Below are 24,068 nucleotides of genomic sequence, written 5' to 3' on the forward strand. Positions count from 1 at the left end.
GAAGGATGTAATTACATACTGCAACATAGTTTTTAATTCTAAATAACTTTTCATAATAACAATTTTCGATATTGTGAAATTTTACTCTTGAACTAAATTCATATTTTTTGACATACCTCGTATAAAATTGATAAAATTTGACAAAAGATGGTTGTATTTCAGATTTTAGACCATGCAGAACTTTTTATTAAAAATCACTTTTTTTCGTAAAATTAATAATAAAAGAGTTATCTGAATTAAAATAACTGAAAATAATGTTAGTTATCCATAATTTTTCAAATTTTTTTTTTAATTAGAAGGATGTAATTGCATACTAGAATACAGTTTTTAATTCTAAACAACTTTTCATAATAGCAATTTTCAATATTGTGAAAAATAAAGCTACTTTACTCTTGAGTGAAATTCAAACTTTTTGACATACCTCGTATAATATTCAAAAAATTTGATATTTGATGGTTAAATCTTAGGTTTTCGACCATGCAGAGCCTTTTATAAAGAATAACTTTTTTTCGTAAAATTAATAATAACAAAGTTTTCCATATGGATACAACTTACAGGGACATACTGTATATCTGGATTTTTGCACCTCGTGAAAGAAGTTTTGACTTCATTAGATGTTGCATTGCAAAGAAAGGTCTTTTTCCTGCCATTATTCTCGTTTCAACTTCTTGCTCTAATTTGTTGTCATTTGTGATTGTTGCTCCTAGATATTTAAATTCTTTAACCACTTCGAAGTTGTGATCGTTTATAGTAATATTTTGCCTTATTCGCCGTCGTTCTTGTTTTGAGACGACCATGTATTTTGTTTTGTCTCCATTTATTTTTAGACCGATGTTTAATGCAGCTTCTTCAAAGCTAGAGAAAGTATCCTTAATTTCTAATGTTGATTGTGCTACTGCGTCTACGTCATCGGCAAAGGCGAGTATGATTTTTGCTCCTCGAGCAGTTATGTCTGGTTTGATTTTGTGATATATTTTCAGCATGACAAATTCTAATGCCAGGTTAAACAACAATGGGGACAACGGATCTCCCTGTCTCAGTCCAGAATTTACGTAGAAAGCATTTGATATTTTCCCCCCTATTCTAACTTGTGCAAAGGAGTTACTTACACACATTTGTGTTAAATATCGCAGCTAGTTTCTTGGGTACGCCGAGCTCGATCATTGCCTTCCATAATGTTGCACGATTAATTGAATCATAAGCCTGTTTGAAGTCTATAAAGATCTGATGCACGTCCTGATTATATTCCCAATACTTTTCAAGCATTTGTCTTATTGTAAATATTTGATCAATAGTCAATCTGCCAGGCCTGAAACCACACTGGTAGTCACGAACTATTTCTTCGGCGTATGGTACTATTTTTAATAATATCGAAGCCAATATTTTATACGTAGTGTTGATTAGTGAGATTCCAGTGAGACCACGTATGGTCAAAATTAACTAAAAATAATCTCACCTTCAATTTAGGAACAATTCGCAAATTGCCACATGGAAAAAATCTTCCCCTTCACATTGGAACATAGAATGTCTTGTCTACAGAATTTGACTTTAAATTTTTATTGGAGACATACTCATTCACAAAAATATGTTGCGGATGTTTTGTTTCGCGGTTTGACCGCAACTTAATTTTTAATCTTTTCCAGTCACGGGGGAGTTACGTTGCGATACAATTTGTTAATAGTACATTCTTTCACAGTTTTTGCTGCAAATTTTAAAGAACCGCTTGGATTGACATGAAATTTGGCATACGCATAGCTAACATGTCAAAGAAAAAAAGTGATATGGTGCCGATGTGTGCTTTTGCCCTATGGGTGTGTTTCACCCCATCTCGGGGGTGAAAAAATATATGTCCAAGATAAGTCCCGAAATGGATAAACTGACTAATTTTAAGCAACTTTTGTTCTATAGTGTTTTTTCACCAAATTAATACTTTTCGAGTTATTTGCAAGTGAATATGTTCATTTTTCAACAAAATAACCACGTTTTTAGACGGTTTTTCGCAAATAACTCAAAACCTAAGCATTTTGTCGAAAAAAATATTCTTAGCAAAACTATAGCCTATCAAAAAGTAAAAAACGGTGTATATATTAGGTCTCTATACCTAGCAAAAGCTAGAGTTATAGCTAATGAAAAATAGGTTCATATTCGAAAAATTCCAAATAGAATAATTCAATGTGAAATATCCAAATAATGAAGCATTCTTGGGGAAAACACATTACAACTTTTTTAAAGTGTTTAAAAAAAGCTTTATTTCTGTTTTTATAAAAAAAATTCTAGCATCAAATGTAAGCAAGTTACGCTCAAAATAAAGCTGGTCCCTTTTGTTTTGGCAAAAAAAAGATCAGGAAGATCACTCCCCAATTAACAACTTAAATGAAATTAATCGTTACCGCTTCACAAGTTACTTTACTTATGTTGTGTTTATATGATCTGTAAGTTTCACCGATTCAAAGTGCTTATTTTTGAAAAAATTTGGTTTTAAAGTACAATTTTAAAAAAATTTAATTTTGAAAAAAAATGCTTCTTTTCAAAATAACTTAAAAATTGTTAAAGATATCAAAAATCTTAAACAATAAAAAAGTCAGCTTTACTTTTCTGAATATTTTATATTTTTTTGTTTTTCTGTAAGACAAATATTGGTTAAGATTCGGTGTTTCTAAATTTGCATACACTCGTGATAAGTGACTCGTTCAAGCCCTTTTAACTACAGCTCTTTCAAAAATAAGGACTTTGAACCGATGAAACTTACAGATCATATGATCAATACGTACGCGAGTAAAAAACTTGTGAAGTGGTAACAATTAAGTTCATTTGAAATGCTAATTAGGGGGTGATTTCCCGATTTCTTACCAAAAAAAGGCACCAACTTTATTTTGAGCGTAACTTGTTTACTTTTGATGCTAAAAATTTTTTTTTTAAAAACAAAAAGCATTTTTTTAAACACTCTAAAAAAGTTAAAATGAGTTTTCTCCAAAAAAGTGCTTCGTTTTTTGGTTATGGCACGTTAAAATATTCGATTTGGAATTTGACGAATATGAACCTATTTTTCATTATCTATAACTCTGCTTCTACTAGCTATAGTGACCTAATATATACACCATGTTTTTCACTTTTTTACGTGCTATATTTTTGTTAAGAATTTTTTTCTCGACCAAATACGCGAAAAACCGTCTGAAAACGTGGTTATTTTGTAGAATAATTAACATATTCACTCGCAAATAACTCGAAAAGTATTATTTTGGTGAAAAAAATTTTTAGGACAAAAGTTGCTTAGAATTAGTCATTTTATCCATTTCCGGACTTATTTCGAACATATATTTTTCACCCCCAAAAGGGGGTGAAACTCACCCCTAGGGCAAAAGCACACATCGGCACAATATCACTTTTTTTCTTTGACTTGTTAGCTATGTGTATGCCAAATTTCATGTCAATCCAAGCGGTTCTTTCAAATTCAGAAGTTTTGCAATATTTTACCTTTAAAGAACGTACTACATATAACTATAAGTTATATTATTTATAATATAAACATTGTTTCTACATTTTTAATATAATGGATTAGAGCAGGCCTTTTGAAACTATGGGTCGCGACCCCAAAGGGGGTCGCGTAGCCAAATTCTGGGGTCCTGTCTGATTTAGAGGTATTTTTTTCATAAAGAAAAAACAATGAAAAAATGAATTTTATTTGAAAATCTATATTTTCATAAAAAAGAACCATCCTTTGCAATTACTTCTTAAAGATAATTTCTTTTAAATATTGGCCGTGACTGCGGTTAAGATGAAGTTCCAATTGTCGATGACGCGTTCGAGCATTTTGATTGGTATTTGACCAATGACTCCAGTAATATTGGCCTCCAATGCCTCAATCGTAGCCGGTTTATTCATGTATATTTTGGACTTTAGGTATCCCCAAAGGAAAAGTTTAGAGGTGTGATGTAACAGGATCTAGGTAGTCAATTCACTGGTCCGAAGCGTGAAATACCGGGTGTCCACTTATATTTTCCCCCATTTTAACTGCCTATAACTTCTAAACGCTTCAAGATAAAAATATGCGGTTTTCGCTGAAAGGTTTTATTTTAGTAAAAGTTTTGTCTGAATTGAATGAATTTTTTATATCGCTTTCAAATACGAAAAAAAAAATGGCGGATTTTTTAAAAAAACGTTGTTGACTTTTTTTTAATGGAACACCCAGTATATTTTTCTGTAAATTGAAAGAAGGGTCATTCGCCTATCCAGCGATATAAAGTTTTTTAAAATCGGTTGTCAAATCACTGAGTAATTAATTTTTAAAATGAGAGGTGCAACGTGGATACGTGTGATACATCACATACCTAAATAACATTATAAACAAATTGATATTATGTTATGTGATTTCCACATTGCATCTCTCATTTTAAAAATTAATTGTTCAGCCATTTGATAACCGATTTTAAAGAATTTTATATCACTGGATAGGTAAATGACCATTTTTCAAGTTACGAAAAAATATACTGGGTGTTTTAATAAAAAAAGTCAACAATGTTTTTTTTCAAAATTCCGCCATTTTGTATTTAAAAGCGATATAAAAAATGGTCATTTACCTAAAAACTTGAAAAAACGTTCATTTACCTATCCAGCGATATAAAAATTTTTAAAATCGGTTCTCAAATGACTGAGCAATTCATTTTTAAAATGAGAGATGCAATGTGGAAATCACATAACATAATATCAATTTGCTTAGTTATGTTATTTAGGTATAAGTCTGTTCGCTAAACTCAGACGCAACTTTCTAGATATTTTAGTCGGTAATTTTGCCAATTTTAGTAAAATTGGCAAAAAATAATTGCTAAATAGTTAATAATCACTAAATAGTTAGTAATTTTGCCAATTTTTGCAAAATTGGCAAAAAACAAAAAAATTATCGACTAAAATATCTAGCCAGTTGCGTCTGAGTTTAGCGAACCGACTATATGTGATATCCATGTTGCATCTCTCATTTTAAAAATTAATTACTCAGTGATTTGACAACCGATTTTGAAAAACTTTATATCGCTGGATAGGTGAATGACCTCTCTTTCAATTTACAAAAAAATATACTGGGTGTTCCATTAAAAAAAAGTCAACAACGTTTCTTTCGAAAATCCGCCATTTTGTTTTACGTATTTGAAAGCGATATAAAAAATTCAATAAATTCAGACAAAACTTTTACTAAAATAAAACATTTCAGCGAAAACCGCATATTTGTATCTTGAGCCGTTTAGAAGTTATAGGCAGTTAAAATGGGGGAAAATATAAGTGGACACCCGGTAGATTGTTCACCGAATCGTTCTCGTAGTTAAAACATGCTTTCACGGGCTGTATTTCAACTGGCGCCATCTTGTTGGAACCAAAGGTCGTCGAGACCACGAGCTTCCATTTCAGACACCAAATAGAAATATGGATGGACGATGCCACTGGTCCATAAATTACACCATGCAGTTGTTTTTTGTGGATGTGATGTAATGGTAACTCTTGAACCTCTTCGGATTGCTCATCACCAAAATTGATGTGACTTAAATAAGAATACGCAGGTGCACCGGATCGATATATGAATTAGCAGTACGGTAAGAGATGGGGACCTTATGTCTCGGTGTTACTCATTCCATTGATCCCTACCAATGAGCCATCTCAACGCTAGAAAAAACAGAAAATATAAATATGTAATATTGCAAATACAAGAAGGAAAACATTTCTGTAAGCTATTCAACAGTATATGACAAAAAGAATATATACCAACTGAATGGCTGCACTTCACATTCACTGCAATACGCAAAAAGATAAGGACACATAGCTAGCAATGCAGACCACAGGCTGATAGGCTTGATGAGACATACATTAAAGGCATTACTTCGAATATTCCTAAAGAGATTATACAAGAAGTGTGAAAAATTTAGTTGAACTACTCTGTTTCGTTTTAAAAAGGGGGGGGGTATGATTTGTAATCAAAAGACAAAATACTGAAAAATAAGCCAAATTATTGGCAAAATACCGAAAATGCGGCAGCAAATTTTTACAGGCACCTCCAAAAAGATTTTGTTAGCTTATGAGTTTCTCGAGATAACACTGTCGAGTTTTTTAGTTTTAACGATTTTTGAGTTTTTGGCATCATTCAGAAATCAAAATAATGAAATATTTTGTAAAAATAGGCTAAAAATCAACATATTTATTATTGTTAAATACAAAATAAGCATAAAACAAAAACTATCTCGGTAGCGTTACCTCACAAAATGTTTAAAGAAAGTCTATGCAAAATTTCAAGTATAATGTATAATACTTAAATCGGTTAAATAGTTTTACAATAAAATAGACAACTCTATTTTACAATTAAAATAGAGTTACAATATCCACCGCCTTTGAAAAAAGCAGTTTGAACGCGTTTAAAGTTTTGACACCTTTATTTTCAATATAATATTTTTTGAATCGCGGTATTTTACAAAAGAGAAGTGGAACAGCTGTTGAACGTTCCTCACTACGCTCAAGCGCGCTGGCGCGAGGCTGGTGCAAAGCGAGCCGAAGGTAGGGATATTCAATAAATATGCTGTATTTCCGGTAATTTTGCTCCGATCAATTTGAAATTTTCAGAGAGTATTCTTGAAGTTCTGTACTTTCATTTAAAATCATAAATAATCGAAAACTTCAAAATTTTCCAACTATATCCCCCCGTTAAAAACGAATTAGGAACTAGATTGACAATATACAATAGTCAATTATAATATATTATATTATTATGGTATACTACCAGACAAAATACGTATTTTTAGCCTTTATAGACTATAAAAAGAGACTTTGAAAACTTCGAAAACACCAAACACTTTTAGAACGACTACAAAAAAATAATAATTGTTTTAAAATTTCCAAGAATAATGCAGAATTTATGTTGGGACCAAATTGCAAAACTACGCGTTAATAATTTAGTATCAACCAACATAATCCAAGTTGTTTTCACATCTTCAAAACAGACTTTATACATATGTTTTGATAACTTCTTAATTTTTTAACTTAACATGATTTTTTACCCAAAAATCTACTAATGTCATAGATGTGCAATAAATAAAAATAAAACGTTAAATTATATTAGTACGTACTATTTCAATATAACAATTATTAAATGTTTACGAACAATAATTTACTAAAAAATTTAAATTGAAGGTGGATCCAAAAGGGTATGGATCAATTGGTGGAATGGAGGCTGCCCGCTTTCTCAAAAAATCCGGATTGAGCGATGTTATCCTGTCTAAAATTTGGGATTTGTCCGACCCTGGTGGAAGGGGATGTTTGGATAAAACTGGAATGTTTGTTGCTTTAAAATTGGTAGCATTAGTGCAGAATGGTCAGGATCTGAATATACTGAATGTGAATATGGATGTTCCACCTCCTAAAATGGTAAGAAAATTTTCAATGTATCATAGTTGTAACATATTCTTTATATTTGAAGAACATTTACTAGTTTAGTGAATTAAATATACCAATGTCGATATATTAATGTTATTGGCATACTTGGAACAATTCAGCATAAAATGTGAAAGATAATATCGTTATTTAACAAGATACAATTAAAAATATAGTTCTAAACTGTACTATGTTTAAAAAACATAGTCGTCAATATGAGTGATCTCTTTAAAGCGTTACATCTCTTAAAAATTAGCCCTAAACTCGTAAGGCTATTATTTTAACTAATCATAGTAAAGTGGTGCATGTGGAGGCGATAGCTCAGTGGCTGTATTGGTTTATTAAACAGATTTAAATTAATGTATAAAATTTAATTCTCTCTATTTCTGTATTGATACATTTTTGTCGTAAAACTAATAATAAACGAGATAATTCAATAATTATGATCTAACTGTCACTGAATACCGCACGAAAAATTGTAATAAAAGAAATGACAGAAAATCGCATTTTTAACAATTTTAGTCGTCACACTTTTTGTCGAAAAGTTGAAAATGGCGGAGATATTGAGCAAAAACGGTTCTCCTTTAAAATCAAGATGGCGGCTAACGCAACAGCGGATTTCAGTCGCGATTTTAAATTTACACCAATATTGACTCCCGCTAAAGATTAAAAAATAAATTGTGGATAGCTGGGCATGCAAAGTTAGGTCTGTTATTCGTCTAACCCTACTGGACTAATGGGACTCTTTTTTATTGAGAGCTAGGGAACACTAGAAAACCTAGAAACCGGGAACCGTATCAGAGACAAGGATAAAGAACTAATTATGCCGTTTTATTTGGCGATTTGGGTAGCTCCGTTGGTGTTTTCATAAAGCCACTGTGCCTTTCTTGCTAGCGATAACTACTATTCTGTGTTCTGTACGGGGATATTCATTATTGAATTTTATGGTGGACGTTTTCGATGTGAAATATTATGGCCTATAAAATTGAACCGACATTTTTATAGTCTACAACTGAACATCCATCTCGTTAAAAACGAAAAGCTCTCAAGTTAATGGGAATACAGCGAGGGGTAAAATTATGAAATAAATTAATTTTATTTTTATACTTATAAATTAATATATTTATAAATTCATTTTTTCGAGAATGGGGCATTTTGGAGGCAAATCCCGAAACGTGTCGATTTTTATTTTTACATTATTATTTTAATCGATGATTTTTTAAAAGAGCATAGGAGTCTATTGTGCTACCCATTGACTATTAAGCGTAGACTCGGCATACTCACCAAAAAAGCGTAACGCGGAAACAGCATGTATACAGTCGATCGGTGGTCTATCTATCTCTTTTAACCAAGCGATCCCGCGCATGTGACTGACAAAGATGGCTAGACCACTCAATCCTATGTCGACGTTACACCTCGATGCATTGAGTGGCATATCCCTAGCCAAGTCTATCCTTTTACATGTCTCTGGTGCTACCTCATTTGAAAGGTTATTCAATTCTCTATTGAATAATATAAACAATAACATAATTATTTATACAGGACGGCAAAGAAAATTTTGAAATCAATAAATTCTGACCTTTTATTTAGATGGAACAGAAAATAGGCAATCAGCTATTGGATCCTCCTCACAACTCACAAGATTTCCATACTATACACCACTTAATTTTTGCCATTGGGGTTAAAATCAAAAGTTTACATCGATCGACCAAAATTTAAAAAATATCACAAAATTTAAAACTGCCGAAATTATCCATAACGTTCAAGAAGATTGTCGTGCTTGGTTTAATTACTGCTAAAAGTCAGGTGGGAGACAATTTGAACATTTGAAGCCAAAAACATTTGATTTTAATTAGTCAAATGCTCTGTTTTCTATCAGAGCAGTAAGATGTATTTTGTATTAAACAAATTACATACATAATTCAAAAGTTAATTATTTTTTGACCACCCTGTATAATAGGCCGGGCCGAAAATTTTTTTTTCTACTTTTTCCATACGGCTAGTTGCCAAAAGTTGTGACTAGTATTTATATAATCCTATACCAAATTTGCGCCGGTTTAAAAAATAATTAACTGGGCCCCCTGGCATTTAAAAATTTTTTTTGGACCAAAATGTTTTTTTTTTAATTCTTGTACAAGGCTGGTGGCTAAAAGTTGGAACTACTATTTATATAATCCTATATCAAAGGGCCGGTTTAAAAAGTAATTAACCGGGCCCCCCGACTCTTAAAGAATTATTTTGTGAAAAAAAATGCTAGGGGCTATTAAAAAAGCTTCTGTTGTCATATTCTATTGTTAAGCAAAAGAAAGTTAATACAGTCGACAGGAAAAAATACTTAAGCTTTTAAATGCTGTTTTAGAAGATCTAAACTAAATTTTCAAAAATAATACAACGCTGGTCATCGACAAAAATAAAATTCGGAGAGGAGTTAAGGAAAACAGACGGCAACTCCAGCGCGAGAATAACAATTTAAACAAGTCCATTAAAGGGCTATACTGTGATGAAAGAAAATATCAAACCATGGTCTTCGGAAACGCGAGACGAATTATGAAAACTGAAGACCATATAGCTTTAATCGAAGGATCCGGTAATTTATATTTGGGTACTTAGCTCGTAGCCAGTCTCGTGTCATAGATATTGTCGAAGGAATATCTATTATTATTTACAAAGCCGTAATATAAATCTAAGCAGTTTAAGTGTTATGGGATGTGATGGTACAAATGTCATTACGGCTGGAAGGTGGAATCATTGGAATTATAGAAAGGCTAGTGCATAAACCATTACAGTGGAATGTATGCCCGTTACACGCTACTGAACTTGCCTTGCGATATTTGCTGCAAAAACTAGATGCCCACACAAAAGGTCCGTATTCATATTCTGAGCTGATTAGATCCCCTCTTCCCAATTGCGAAAAATGCTTGTTATTAAATTTAAACCCATAGAAGCTATCCTGCCTCTTGTAAACGAAAATTATCTAAGTCCAGATCAACAGTATTTATTCAAACTGTATAATTATATAGTTTTCTCCAATTATTATAATAAGAATAATTTGAGATGGAATATGTTCTCAAAGTTTGGCAGAGAGAAGTCCAGAGAAGATGGCACAAACACGTTGGTTCACGACAGCGAACCGCATTCTTAGAGTTTATGTAGCTACAACTGATCCTTGTGAAAGTTTAAAGATTTTAGCTGAGTTTGTATTACAAGACAAGTATATTCTCGTATGAGGTTTGAGATAAAAACTCAGCCAAGATTAAAATATGGTGCCAGGCATCTATGGAAATTAATACAGGCCTCGAGAGATTTTCCGAGTAATGTCTCATCAATTATCAATAAAGTTATTCAAGACAATGCTTAATTTGCACACCCGGAAGTCATTCAAATTTGTATGTTAACAGATTCACGGTAACGTATTAGAGAGGTTGCTGTCAGAAAAATTAGAAAATATAGGAAGGCTGGTATAAAAATTGCGTTTGCATAGTATCCCAAATCCCTAAATCAATTTCGATGCAGAAGATTACATACATCTCATAGTGAGCGGGTGGAACTCGCCATGCAGCTACCTCATCGTGATGAGTTCTGGGTTAAATAAATAATAATATATAAAATAATGTTAAATATGTCCATAATCCAATTTAACAACCTTTCGTGCCGAATATTGATTCAAGCAAAGAGCTGCACAGTTCACAGCGCAAAAATAGTAAATAAATATGAATTGTTTACCCCTCTTTTATATTTTTGGTCCTGGGGGCTGGTTAAATCTTTTTAAATCATGATGAAAATTTCTTAACGAGATAGTAGCATCGATATTAATATTTTGGACACTAGCCCGCCCCAAAAATAAAGCAAAAACAAATAATTTTTTTTAGGCCCCCCGGGGCCCGGTCAAATACTGTGTACCTATGTTTGGTACACAGTATTAGGACTACCATACACAACTTTTTTTTACTAGCCCGTTTAAAATTTCCCAAAAAATTTTTTTTTGCTCTTTTTGGGCGCAGCCTACTGTATAAATAATAATATTAATGTTTATATTATTACCAAATATACACCTGCGAGCAAAAAAATCGACTCATTCGATGAATTGTAGATTATGCTTAGTAATTTCATGTTGTCTTCTTTGATTGAGTTAAAAAAACTAATGCAAAAAAAATTGTCTATTATAGAACTTCCAAAAAATAATTGTTTTATGTAAATTGGCAACGTGTTGTACTTCTATATGGCATAGACAATGCAGCAAACATTGTAACGGGCATGTTCAACGCAATTTAGGCCTCTATGAATTTGTCGGTGGTCGTCTCAGTCACTTTTCAAACGTTGATGTGTACACTTCGAAGTGCAGTAAGAGAATATTTTATAAATTGATACTTCACCAGTGAAGGCGGCCCAGATAATTGTATAATTATGAGAGCGCTATAATAGTTACCTACTTGAAAATATCTCAACACCGAAGTACTTTCTATACTTATGAAAATCAAGTTTCACCTATGTATTCCCATGTATTAGAAGAACTTTTCTCAAAACAAATGAACACTTTTTTTATGGATATTAATTTAAATCCAGCCGTTTTTCAATCATTTATACTTCATAAATGGCCACATTATCAGTTTTACTATACAGATGGATCCATAGTACAAAACAAAGTAGGATGTGCAATAATCAATATTCAAATGGATTTAAAAAATATTCAAATTGCCTTGTGAATCATCGATATACACCGTTGAAATGATAGCGATACTTTTTGCTTAAGAGAACAGTAGCGATCAACAGGTAGCGAAGACGCGTTCCAAGATTGCGGCTATAATTTTGAATATTTTTTCGAGATATTTGGCACACTTATTCATAATATAATAAAGAATGGCGGTACAGAGCCCAATTTGAAAAATATATTAATATGTGGAAATTACTCTGTAATTAAATACAATATTAAAAAACGAGCCTGTACCGCCATTAAGAAGAACAAAAAAATACACTTTCTTCAAATAAACTTTTTTATCCGATGCCTAGATTTTGTGTCATTTTGGAACTACTAATGAAATAAAAAAATTTTAGTATGTAGTTCCAAAATGACACAAAATCTAGGCATCGGATAAAAAAGTTTATTTGAAGAAAGTGTATTTTTTTGTTCTTTTTAATGGCGGTACAGGCTCGTTTTTTTAATATTGTATTTAATTACAGAGTAATTTCCACATATTAATATATTTTTCAAATTGGGCTCTGTACCGCCATTCTTTATTATATTACGAATACGTGTGCCAAAAAAAATATTCATAATTATAGCCGCAATCTTGGAACGCGTTTTGGCTACCTGTTGATCGCTACTGTTTCACCTTAAGACACATATATTATAATCTAAGAGCTAGTGAACCCTCCGACTAACGGTCGTCCTGTAAGGCTAGAAATTTTTCTAGTGATAATTCATAGCACACCAAGACTTAAAACCATGACCTGGCAGCCCTCAGCGGTGCACGTGTATCTACCAGCTGAATCGAAAAGTGCAAATTTAGGGGTAAAATAAACTTTCTCCTGTAAGGTTTAAATTTAAGTATGTGTTTGAGTAAGTCATTTAGAAGAAATGTGTACAATGACAGGCGATTCTGAAGAGCATAAGACCTTGCCAGGCGAGGGGAAAGATTAGGGGTGTTTCCTAAAATTATTCTTTTTGCATCGAACAAATTTCTTTTAGGTTTTTTGATACATTCCAAACAGAAAACGTCTTTAGTGGTTTTTCTCTTAAGTTAACAGTTTTTGTTATATAAGCGATTGAAAATTTTGAAAATTGCGAAATCGGCCATTTTTAACCCTAAATCGGACATTTATCTAAAAATTTCAATGTTGCCAAGGTACGTAGATATTCTTTAAACATTGATTGATGAAATCCCGAAGAGTTATTTGCAATAAAATATCGAAAACCCCTTTGTTTTTTTAATTGCTAATCAAGCGGGCGCGTCACTGTAGTATAAGTGAGGACGTTTGAGTTTGCATAAATTCATTATCTCGAGAATGGGCAAATTTCAAGAGAAATCCTCAGATAGGTCGATTTTTATTTTTGAATTAGGACTTTTTGGCATATATAGGGTGAGGCAGATAACTGGCCTATTAGAAATATATCGAGAACTAAAGGCAACAGAATTATATGAAAATTGGAGTGAAGGGGTTTTGAAGAGTGATCTATTTAATGAAAATATTTTCACCTATTTTCTACTTCCGGTCATACCGGAAGTTGCTTATAACTTCGTTTTTTTAAACGGGACACCCTGTATATTTTTACATTTTTCGATTCTCCTCGATATCTTCTTTCTTAAAATATGAGGTTTTGTACTATTATACAGGGTAGTTTAAAAGATAATTACGTTTTTTTCTAAATTTCGTAGCAACATTCACACCCTGTAGAATTGTAGAAGTTTGACAACAGAAACTCTGTTTATGTTTAAATGGTTTTTAATATAGTCTACTATTGTTAAGAATTATTAGTATAGCTAATTTTTTAATTTTAGTATACAGGGTTGGTCGAAACTCGGAAAGAGTATTCTCTGAGTTTTCTTAAATGGAACACCCTATATTTTAGTATTGCAATGAAATTATATTTTATGATACTTTTTTATTTCTTAAGCATTCCCTATACCTAACTTCTTTTATTTGTGCTTAATTGTTAATTGAACCAAGAATCTTAATTACGTAGTTATTTTGATAGCTCAACCGTTATTGCTAATTTTAAGGATCAGCCTAGATTAATATGAATTCATTTCCGAAAAATTATTTGTGATTGAATATTTTCACGGCCAACCTAATAAAATTTCACGTATTTTTGGTTAAAATTAATATTTGGCTTGAATCATCCATAACTCATAATTTAAAGCAGTTAGGTATAGGGAATGCTTAAGAAATAGAAAGTACCATAAAATATCATTTCTTTACAATACTAAATTACAGGGTGTTCCATTTAAGAAAACTCAGAAAATACTCATTCCGAGTTTCGACCAACCCTGTATACTAAAATTAAAAAATTAGCTATACTAATAATTAATAACAATAATAGACTACATTAAAAACCATCTGAACATAAATAGAGCTTTCGATGTCAAACTAATACACTTTTACAATGTGTGAATGTTGCTACGAAATTAAGAAGAAAAAAACGTAATTATCTTTTAAACTACCCTGTATAATATTGCAAAACCTCATATTTTAAGAAAGCAGACACCAAGCAGAATCCAAAAATGTAAAAATATACAGGGTGTCCCATTTAAAAAACAAAGTTATAAGCAACTTCCGGTATAACCGGAAGTAGCAAATAGATGAAAATATTTTCATTGAATAGATCACTCTTCAAAACCCCTTTATTCCGATTTTCATAATCCTGTTGCCTTTAGTTCTCGAGATATTTCTAATAGGACTTTTATCTGCCTCACCCTGTATATAATACTAGTGACGTCATCCATCTGGGCGTGATGACGTAATCGATGATTTTTTTGGGGTTGTGTGATAGCTCATTTGAAAGGTTATTTAATTCTCTATTCAGTAATATAAACATTAACATAATTATTTATTCAGGGTGTACAAAAAAATTTTTTCTTCTATTTGTCAAATTTAATCAAAGCTAATTTAATAACATAAAATTTTTTTGTACACCCTGTATAAATAATTATGTTAATGTTTATATAGTGAATAGAGAATTAAATAACCTTTCAAATGAGCTATCACACAACCCCTACTCTCATTTAAAAAAATCATCGATTACGTCATCACGCTCAGATGGATGACGTCACTAGTATTACATATATGCCAAAAAGTCCTAATTTAAAAATAAAAATCGACCTGTCTGAGGATTTCTCTTGAAATTTGCCCATTCTCGAGATAATGAATTTATGCCAACTCAAACGTCCTCACTTATACCACAGTGTCGCGCCCGCTTGATTAGCAATTAAAAACAAAGGCGTTTCCGATATTGTATTAAAAAAACTCTTTGGGATTTCATCAATCAATGTTTAAAGAATATCTACCTACCTTGGCAACTTTGAAATTTTTAGATAAATGTCCGATTTAGGGTTAAAAATGGCCGATTTCGCAATTTTCAAAATTTTCAATCGTGTCAATGGCCATTGCAGCCGAGACAAATAAATTTAAATAAAAAAAAAAAAAATTCAATCGCTTATATAACAAAAACTATTAACTTAAGAGAAAAATCACTAAAGACCTTTTCTGTTTGGAATTATTCAAAAAACCTAAAAAAAATTGTTCGATGCAAAAAGAATAATTTTAGGAAAAACGCCTAATCTTTCCCCTCGCCTGGCAAGGTCTTATGCTCTTCAGAATCGCCGGTCATTGTACACATTTCTTCTAAATGACTTACTCAAACACATACTTAAATTTAAACATTACAGGAGAAAGTTTATTTTACCCCCTAAATTTGCACTTTTCGATTCACCTGGTAGATACACGTGCACTGCTGAGGCCTGCCAGGTCATGGTTTTTAGCCTTGATGTGCTATGAATTATCACTAGAAAAATTTCTAGCCTTACAGGACGACCGTTAGTCGGAGGGTTCACTAGCTCTTAGACTATTAGTAACGAACCCTATTCGCGGTGTGCAAGTACTTGGAAAGGGAAACGAGAAACGACCGTGCGCGAGTCGCGGAGAAATATTGTAACTATCTTAAATAATTCATATTGTCAATTGAAATTGTCAAATTGACGTATATTTCATACCTTCTGTCATTGAAGCAGAAAAATTATATATTGCTCCACAATATTGATATGATATGCAATTATTATATAAAGGTAAATTTAATTAATTGTATTTTGCTTGCAGTACTGCATTTTAATAACTAATTTTATTTACTACATACAATTGTTTATGTTTGCATAACATAACCTGCATCTTATTTTTTCTTCTTATTATTTTTTTGGACTATGGCCTTGACAATTATCCAGCAACCAGGACTAATATAATTGGCCAATATAATTAAAAGTGCGAATAAAAGTACAGAGCGTAGAAATAGAGGTCGCTTTGCCGAACTTGCACGGTCCCAATAGCTGCATAATATTTACAGACAGTAAGAGTGTTGTTGATAGACTAACTAACGTACATAAGTCCCAAGAACTCAATTATATAGAACTGGAAATTATGACTCTTTATATGTATAGACCAGGAGGATCTGTTTTTAGGTGGATGCGAGAGGTGGCATTCGGATTTTTGCGGATAAAGTTGGGTGATAACTTCGTTAATAATAATTGACTTATGCTCCTTCTCAAATATGCCCGGAACTTTAATAAAAAAAATAAAATATTTAAAAATTTTAAAAATTTCGTTTTTTTTCTACTTTCTTTGCTTATAACTTTAAAACGATTCATTTTGGAACAAACTCGTATAGAAATAAAACAAAGATAATTAAATTTTCTATCAGGTACGATTGGTTAAAAATGTCTTAATTTATCACCCTTGCTGCAAAATAGCAATAAATATAAAATAAGGGGGCAAAACAAGCCTGTCCTTATGCAATGTTTTTCCATCACTTAGGTTACACTTGGAACCTTCCTAATCCGCTTAGAAAATGTTTGTAATGTGCTAAAACCGTCCACCAAATTTCATTAAAATTGACTTACTAGATTTTGAATAATTTTGCAACCTAAACTTTTTTAAAAAATTAAATTTTTTTAAAATCTTCCACAACAAAAACTAGAACATATAAAGATTTGTCAATTTTTTTACATATAAAGAAGCACTCTACCTATCTAATACACTTTACAGAATTGAAATCGGATTATTTAAGCAGCCTCAGCAATTTTTTGGGTAACAGTTGATCCGGATGTCGATAAGATTGTTATAAACAAAGAACTTGAGGAATTAAAAACATCGATTTTTCGCAAAATAAAACATTTTTTTATATTTCTTGGGTAATTCTAAGCAAAAAATGTTGTTACAAGTTTTTTCGTAGGATGCATAGTTTTCGAGATAAACGCGGTGAAATTTTCAAAAAATCGAAAAATTGCAATTTTTGAACGCGAATAACTTTTGATTAAAAAATAAAATAGCAATTCTGCTGACAGCATTTTTGAAAGTTTAAGTCAAATTATATCGGTTTTAATTATTTGCATTGCTAAAAATTAATTTTTTTATTATTAAACAAAGCTATTTGTTTATAAGCCAAAAAATTGTTTATAATTTTAAAACATTGCTGAGGCCCCTTAAATAATCCGATTTCAATTGTGTAACGTGTATTAAATAGGTAGAGCACCTCTTTATACGTAAAAAATTAGCCAAATGTCTACTTTTTGTTCAGAAAGATTTTAAAAAATTTGAACTTTTTTAACAACATTTAGATTGAAAATTTATTATGCAAAATCTATTAGGTCGATTTTAATTAAATTTGGTAGACCGTTTAAGTAAGTTATAAGAATTTTCTAGGCGAATTACTAAGGTTCTAAGTGTCACCAAAATGGTTAAGAAACGTTGAATAACAACAGGCGTATTTTGCTCCCTTATTTTGTATTTATTGCTATATTGCAGAAAAGGTAATACCTTAAGACATTTTTGACCAGTCGTATATCATACAAAATTCAATTATCTTCATTTTATTTTTCTACGACTTTGTTCTAAAACGAATCGTTTTAAAGTTATAAGCAAAGAAAGCAGAAAAAATCGATGTTTTTCGAAATTTTTAAATATTTTAATTTTTTTATTATTGTTCCGGGCATATTTGAGAAGGAGCATAAGTCAATTATTATTACTGAAGGTGTCACCTAACTTTATCTGCAAAAATCCGAATGACATCTCTCACATCCAAAAATAGACGTTTTTTTACAGATTAGTCCTGGTCTAATAATAAAATTTCAAATTTAGGAAAAACATCATTAGTACATGGATAAAGGGGCACGCAGGCATTAGGGGTAACGAAATAGTAGACAGGCTAGCCAAATCCGCCCAAGAAATAGGCGAAGAACTTCCCATGAGCTTACTACCCATTTCGGACATTGACATTATTAGTAGACGACACCAAAAAGAAAATTGGCAAACGTATTATCGAAACACAAGGGAAGTAATTATAAACAAACGCAGCCTGAAATTCCCATTAAAAGATGGTTTCATTCTGTATCAAATCGCCATTTCATAAGAGTTAAAAATAGATTGAGATGTAATCACGCTCTTACCCCCCTTCATATGTACAGTTTGGGTCTCACAGAGTCACCTAACGTCAAGAGGACTGTCGCCCGTCGCCTCCTTATGACGCATTCTGTAGTCTCGATGACTTACCGCCGATACCAGGAGACCGGTAGCTATATATGGGATGATCGATACATTGTCCTGAGTTCCTTGCGGAATCGGCACGCAACAGGAGTCCTTGAAAAATGTTCGAGGTGTCACCGTCACTCAGTGAATAGTTGGAGAAGACTTGAGGCTACCACTTTGACACCCGGCAAACTAACGCAGGACGCACGTCAGAAACGAGCTCGACTTCAGTTTGCCCGAGAACACGTCAATTGGGACCTTGGTCAATGGAGCAGAGTTTTATTCTCTGACGAGAATTGAAAGTGCTTGTAAAGCAATGACAGAAGACGAGACGTCTATCGGAAGCCCGGAGAACCATTTGCCCAGTACTGCAGTGTCAAAACACTGAACTATAGAGGTGGTTCGTGTATGTTTTGGGGTGATATATCTTTAAAAGGAAAAACAGAGCTTACGTTCGTGCCCGGTGGTGATCGCGGAGAGGATTTGACAGCGGGTCGTTACATTACGGATATTTTTCTAGGCCATGTTGTTACTTACGCCGGCTACATAGGCGACGGCTTAATGCTAATGCATGATAAAGCTCGATGTCACACAGTGAGGTTTACGAAAGATTACCTGGCCCACACCAATACAACAACAATGGATTGGCCTCCATTGAGTCCGAAAATGAATCCCATCGAGCACCTATGGGATGAGCTCAAACGCACTGTTCTCCGTAATCCAGCACCAGCGACAGTGACGGAGCTAAAAACTTCATCGAATGAAGAGTGGGAAGCGATTCTTCAAGAAACAGGCAGACACTCAGGGTTGGCATATAATTTCCCCATCTTATAAAACCCAGCGGGTTTTTTCGGGTTTTTTCAATTGATAAAACCCACTATTATTGGGTTTTTTGGGGTTTTTTCAAAAATAGCAAATTTTCAGTTGAATGAACGTCATATTTATTTCTGAATAAAAACAAAAACTAGCATAAATACCATGAAGTAAGTAGTAGGTCAATACAAAACGAGAGAAACTGAAACTAAACTAATAAAACACTTATTTTAAACATGGTATATAGACAAATAAAAAAATAAACAAGTTTCTTGTTAAACAAAGCATCAGCAAAGCATATTAGTTATCAGGAAAATCAGAATCTATATTTTTGTCACATTTCCAATTCCCATTCGTTATTCGTTAGACTCGGTCGAGGACGAGGACTCGGTTCTTAAATGATTATATATTTTTACCAAGTTTGCAGCTCTATCGGCACCTAATCTGTTGCGAAGTCATATTAATCTAAGTCTGTCATATTAATCCATATGCAGATGAAGCTGGACATGAGAACAAAGATAACATATAAATACAAAATTCATATGGTATTTTATTTGTTTTTTTATTGATATCAGCTTCCACCATTTCTTCGTTGAGAATTTTTTGACAAGTTCTTCTTTGAAAAGTGTTGCGGGGAACATGTCTGTATCCTTAATCTTGAATGATAACATCACTGCCAAAAACTCATCAGAAAGATTCGATGCAACCCATTGTTCGACTGTTTCCTCTTCTTCCCCTGTAAGTCGTCTTCCCATGTATTTGTGATCCATAAGTATTTGCAAAAAGGTGAAATGGTTGAATGGCAAAGTCATATCTCTTTTTTATTTCTTGTCTGTATGACTGTAACAAATCATGGTCGAGGGCATCTTTCCATATTTCTACTGCATCAGAAATGTTTACAGAATCACTTTGGAATCTGTCTAGAGCTTTCACAATAACGGCAAGTTGTTTTTGCAAATACAGAGCCTCTCTATATATGGCGACATTATCTAATATTTTGGAGATATTTTTATCAAATTCTTGCTCCTTCTCTGTCCTAATTTCAACATATATGTGATAGTTGCTTATAAATTGCTGACATTGTCAAGTTGCTTTATTTTGTAAGCATATTTTGTTATTTTATTATTTTTGCAATAAAATTTATAATTTTTGTAAAACTTTTGATAGAGCAGAAACTATATATCAAATCTAAATAAAAAACTGAAAATCCCCAAAAAAACCCGAAAAAACAAAAAAAACCTTCGGGTTGGGCTTTAAAAAAACCCGGGTTTTTTCCAACCCTGCAGACACTTAATAAGGTACTTAAGATCACACAAAGAAAGTGTAATACAACGCAGAGAAAGAAATATTCTTGTCTTAATTTTGATTTTTTATGTTAATTTACTTTTGTATTCATTGCCTACATGATGATTCATATTTTCTCATATCAAATATTAAGTTATCTTTGTTATGTTCTTCACTTAGGTACTAACTTTGTATATATTGGTGTCATTGCAATAAAAATTACTCCTGTTCACAATATTTTACTTCTAATTTTATATACAGTGCTAGTCAAAAGTCCGTCCCCCTCGTATCTTTTGAACGGTTATACTTATAATAGTGAAGTTTGGAGGAGGAAAAGAAATAGAAGTAGGCTTCTCGTCTAGTCGTAACAAGTGACGTAATAGTGACAGATTACTTTGCAGCGTCCCTTTGACAGATAATTTTAAATGGGACCTTGTGGCAAGTGATACTTCATTTGATGGGTATTGAAAATACCTCTTCAGTCATACTAATTTTGTTTGAGTTTAAGCTCATGTTGATGAATAAATGAAATAATTATAAAATTGTACTTTCGCATTTACTTAATAAAAATTCAAACTGCCGCCTATGGTTACTTGTCAAAAAGGTTGACGTAAAAGCTACTAGAGAACTGAAAAACGTCAACTTTTTGACAGAAAACCCGTAGACGGACATTTGATTTTTTTAAACGCAAAACTACAATGTTATATTTATTTAATTTATTCACCAAAATCAAAATCAACTTAAACCCAAAAAAATTAGTATGACTGACTAGGTATTTTGAATACCTTTTAAACGAGGTATCAGTTGCCATAAGGTCCCATTTAAAATTATCGGTCATAGTGGCTCGACACTATTACGTTACCTGTTATGACTAGTTGAGAAGTCTACGTCCGTTTATTTCACTATCATAATTTCACCTTCAAATTTCACTATCATAAGTATAACCGCCCAAAAGATACGAGGGGTGGGGGACTTTTGACTAGCACTGTATATTTGGATAGGCACTTGCCAAACAGCATAGTCAAAAAATATTTTATTTTACTTTTTAGTCGACTTTTTTGCGCGCAAGTCTGGAATTGAATATCGTTTCAATTGAGCTATCGCACGACCTCTATTCCATTAAAAAAAAATCATCGATGACGTCATTGCGCCCAGATGGATAACATCACTAGTATTTATGCAAAAAATCATTTAAAAATAAAAATCCACATGCTTCGGGATTTGTCTCCGAAATCGCCCATTTAAAAAAAATGAACTTATTCCATAATTTTGCCCCTCACTATGATGTATAGAACATTTTTTTTTCGGTACAATCTTATTAGGTATACTTGAAGATAATTTTGATAAATTGTGCATATTGCGTTGCTAGTAGACGATTCAATTGTATCAATAAATTTCATAAATACTACAGTCTAATCTTGGCCATTTCCTTGAATGAACATAAACAAAAATACGTATTAACTTTATCGATATCAATATTTGTTTTCCAATTAAGATTTACCGAATAATAAAAGCATGAATGCAATGAACTCCATATTAAATTAAACATCATTGCGATATTGATTTTATAATTTATAATGATTATAATTTACACTGGAACCCCAATAAGTCGGCCTCCGATAACCCGGACCGATTTTCATCAGACAAATCAAACATTTTTTCACTTTGACTGATATTTTTTAGCAAGAAATAAACAATACTGTATACAACTGAACGTATTAGATGTACTGTGCATAATTATGTATATCATGTTTTTGCAATAATTACATATAATGTGTATTTGTTAATTATTTTTATGTATTTTATTAATTTTTACCATATTCTCCGGCTAACCCGGATTTTCGATAACCTGGGTCGGCCGCGGTCCCGATTAATCCGACTTATCTAGGTTCCACTGTACTTTTTTATCTCCACCTTAAAACCAAGATAAGACAATTATAATACAGTATCGTATTAACGACGTCATTAAACCGCTTCCGTTATGCAACTTCTAATATTTTTCTTTTTATTTCCGGAAAAAATCGATACGAGAGTGCATCAAAAATATAAACGTGTTTTTTAAATGTATAGATACAGGGTGTTTCAAAAAAAGGTAGCACCGTCTCTAGGGTAGGTAAAAAACTGAAAAATAATTTTAATTTGCTTAATAAAAAATTTGTAACGCCATCCGTTTTCAAAATAAAAAACGACTAACATTGTAATGCAATTTTGTACGAATATGTTTTGGGAGCTGATACATCCCATGAATTTGTTTTTTTATCTTATAGAGGGCACTAGTTAAAAGGTTCGTGCCGATTATTATTTAACATAACGTTTTAAGGATAGAATAGAAATATCAGCATCGGTTATTATTTAATAATTTTCAAATCAAAATATTCCGAAAACCGTACACGGTATCGAGTTTTACCAAGGGCACCTTTTAGGTGTAAAATTGTATGATGTTTAAAATGTTTTTATCCTAGTGTAAAAGTACGAAATTCATATACTTCTTTGGTAATTTCTAAAATAAAAAGTACTGTACCAATTGTTTTAAAAATTTGCAAGATCATTTATTATAAAAAGAAGTACATGCAAAACAATTTTTATAAAAAAATATTGAAAATTTAACGATTTGTGCGCCATCTACTGCCACCGTGAAAATAAAAACATAGCTCCACTGCTGCAGTGATTGTGACTAATCGAGATCCTGAAACATAAAATTTCGAAGTTATTATTGAAATATGTTATTTTCGGATAAAAAATTGATCGGATAAAAAATGTCAATTTGGCGGTTTGTGAAACTGAAAATATTTTAGCTAATTTTAAAAAAATTTCAACACTTCGTCATTTTTGCAAATTTTAATATTTTTCAAAAATCCTATTTGATGGTATTCGCGGTGTGCAAGTACTTGGAAGGGAAACGAGAAAGACCGTGCGCAAGTCTCGGAGAAATATTGCAACTATCTTAAATAATTCATATTGTCAATTGAAATTGTCAAATTGACGTATATTTCATACCTTCTGTCATTGAAGCAGAAAAATTATATATTGCTCCACAATATTGATATAATATGCAATTATTATATAAAGGTAAATTTAATTAATTGTATTTTGCTTGCAGTACTGCATTTTAATAACTAATTTTATTTACTACATATAATTGTTTACGTTTTCATAACATAACCTGAATCTTATTTTTTCTTCTTATTATTTTTTTGGACTATGGCCTTGACAATTATCCAGTAACCAGGACTAATATAATTGGCCAATATAATTAAAAGTGCGAATAAAAGTACAGAGCGTAGAAATAGGGGTCGCTTTGCCGAACTTGCACGTTCCCAATAGGAAATATCTCATAT

At 32.1% G+C, this 24,068-nt stretch overlaps 1 protein-coding gene across 7 annotated transcripts in view; it reads left to right on the top strand.

The window, feature by feature from the left end:
- LOC114339223 (epidermal growth factor receptor substrate 15-like 1) overlaps positions 1–24,068 on the top strand; it is a 190,712-nt gene that overhangs the window by 25,233 nt on the left and 141,411 nt on the right. For all 7 annotated transcript variants that reach the window (XM_050654104.1, XM_050654107.1, XM_050654105.1 and 4 more), the window contains exon 3: positions 7,165–7,398. In XM_050654104.1, coding sequence (XP_050510061.1) covers positions 7,165–7,398 — 234 coding nt within the window. The remainder of the gene's footprint in view (positions 1–7,164; positions 7,399–24,068) is intronic.

The sequence above is a fragment of the Diabrotica virgifera genome, chromosome 6 (assembly GCF_917563875.1).
Source record: "Diabrotica virgifera virgifera chromosome 6, PGI_DIABVI_V3a".
Taxonomy (NCBI): domain Eukaryota; kingdom Metazoa; phylum Arthropoda; class Insecta; order Coleoptera; family Chrysomelidae; genus Diabrotica; species Diabrotica virgifera.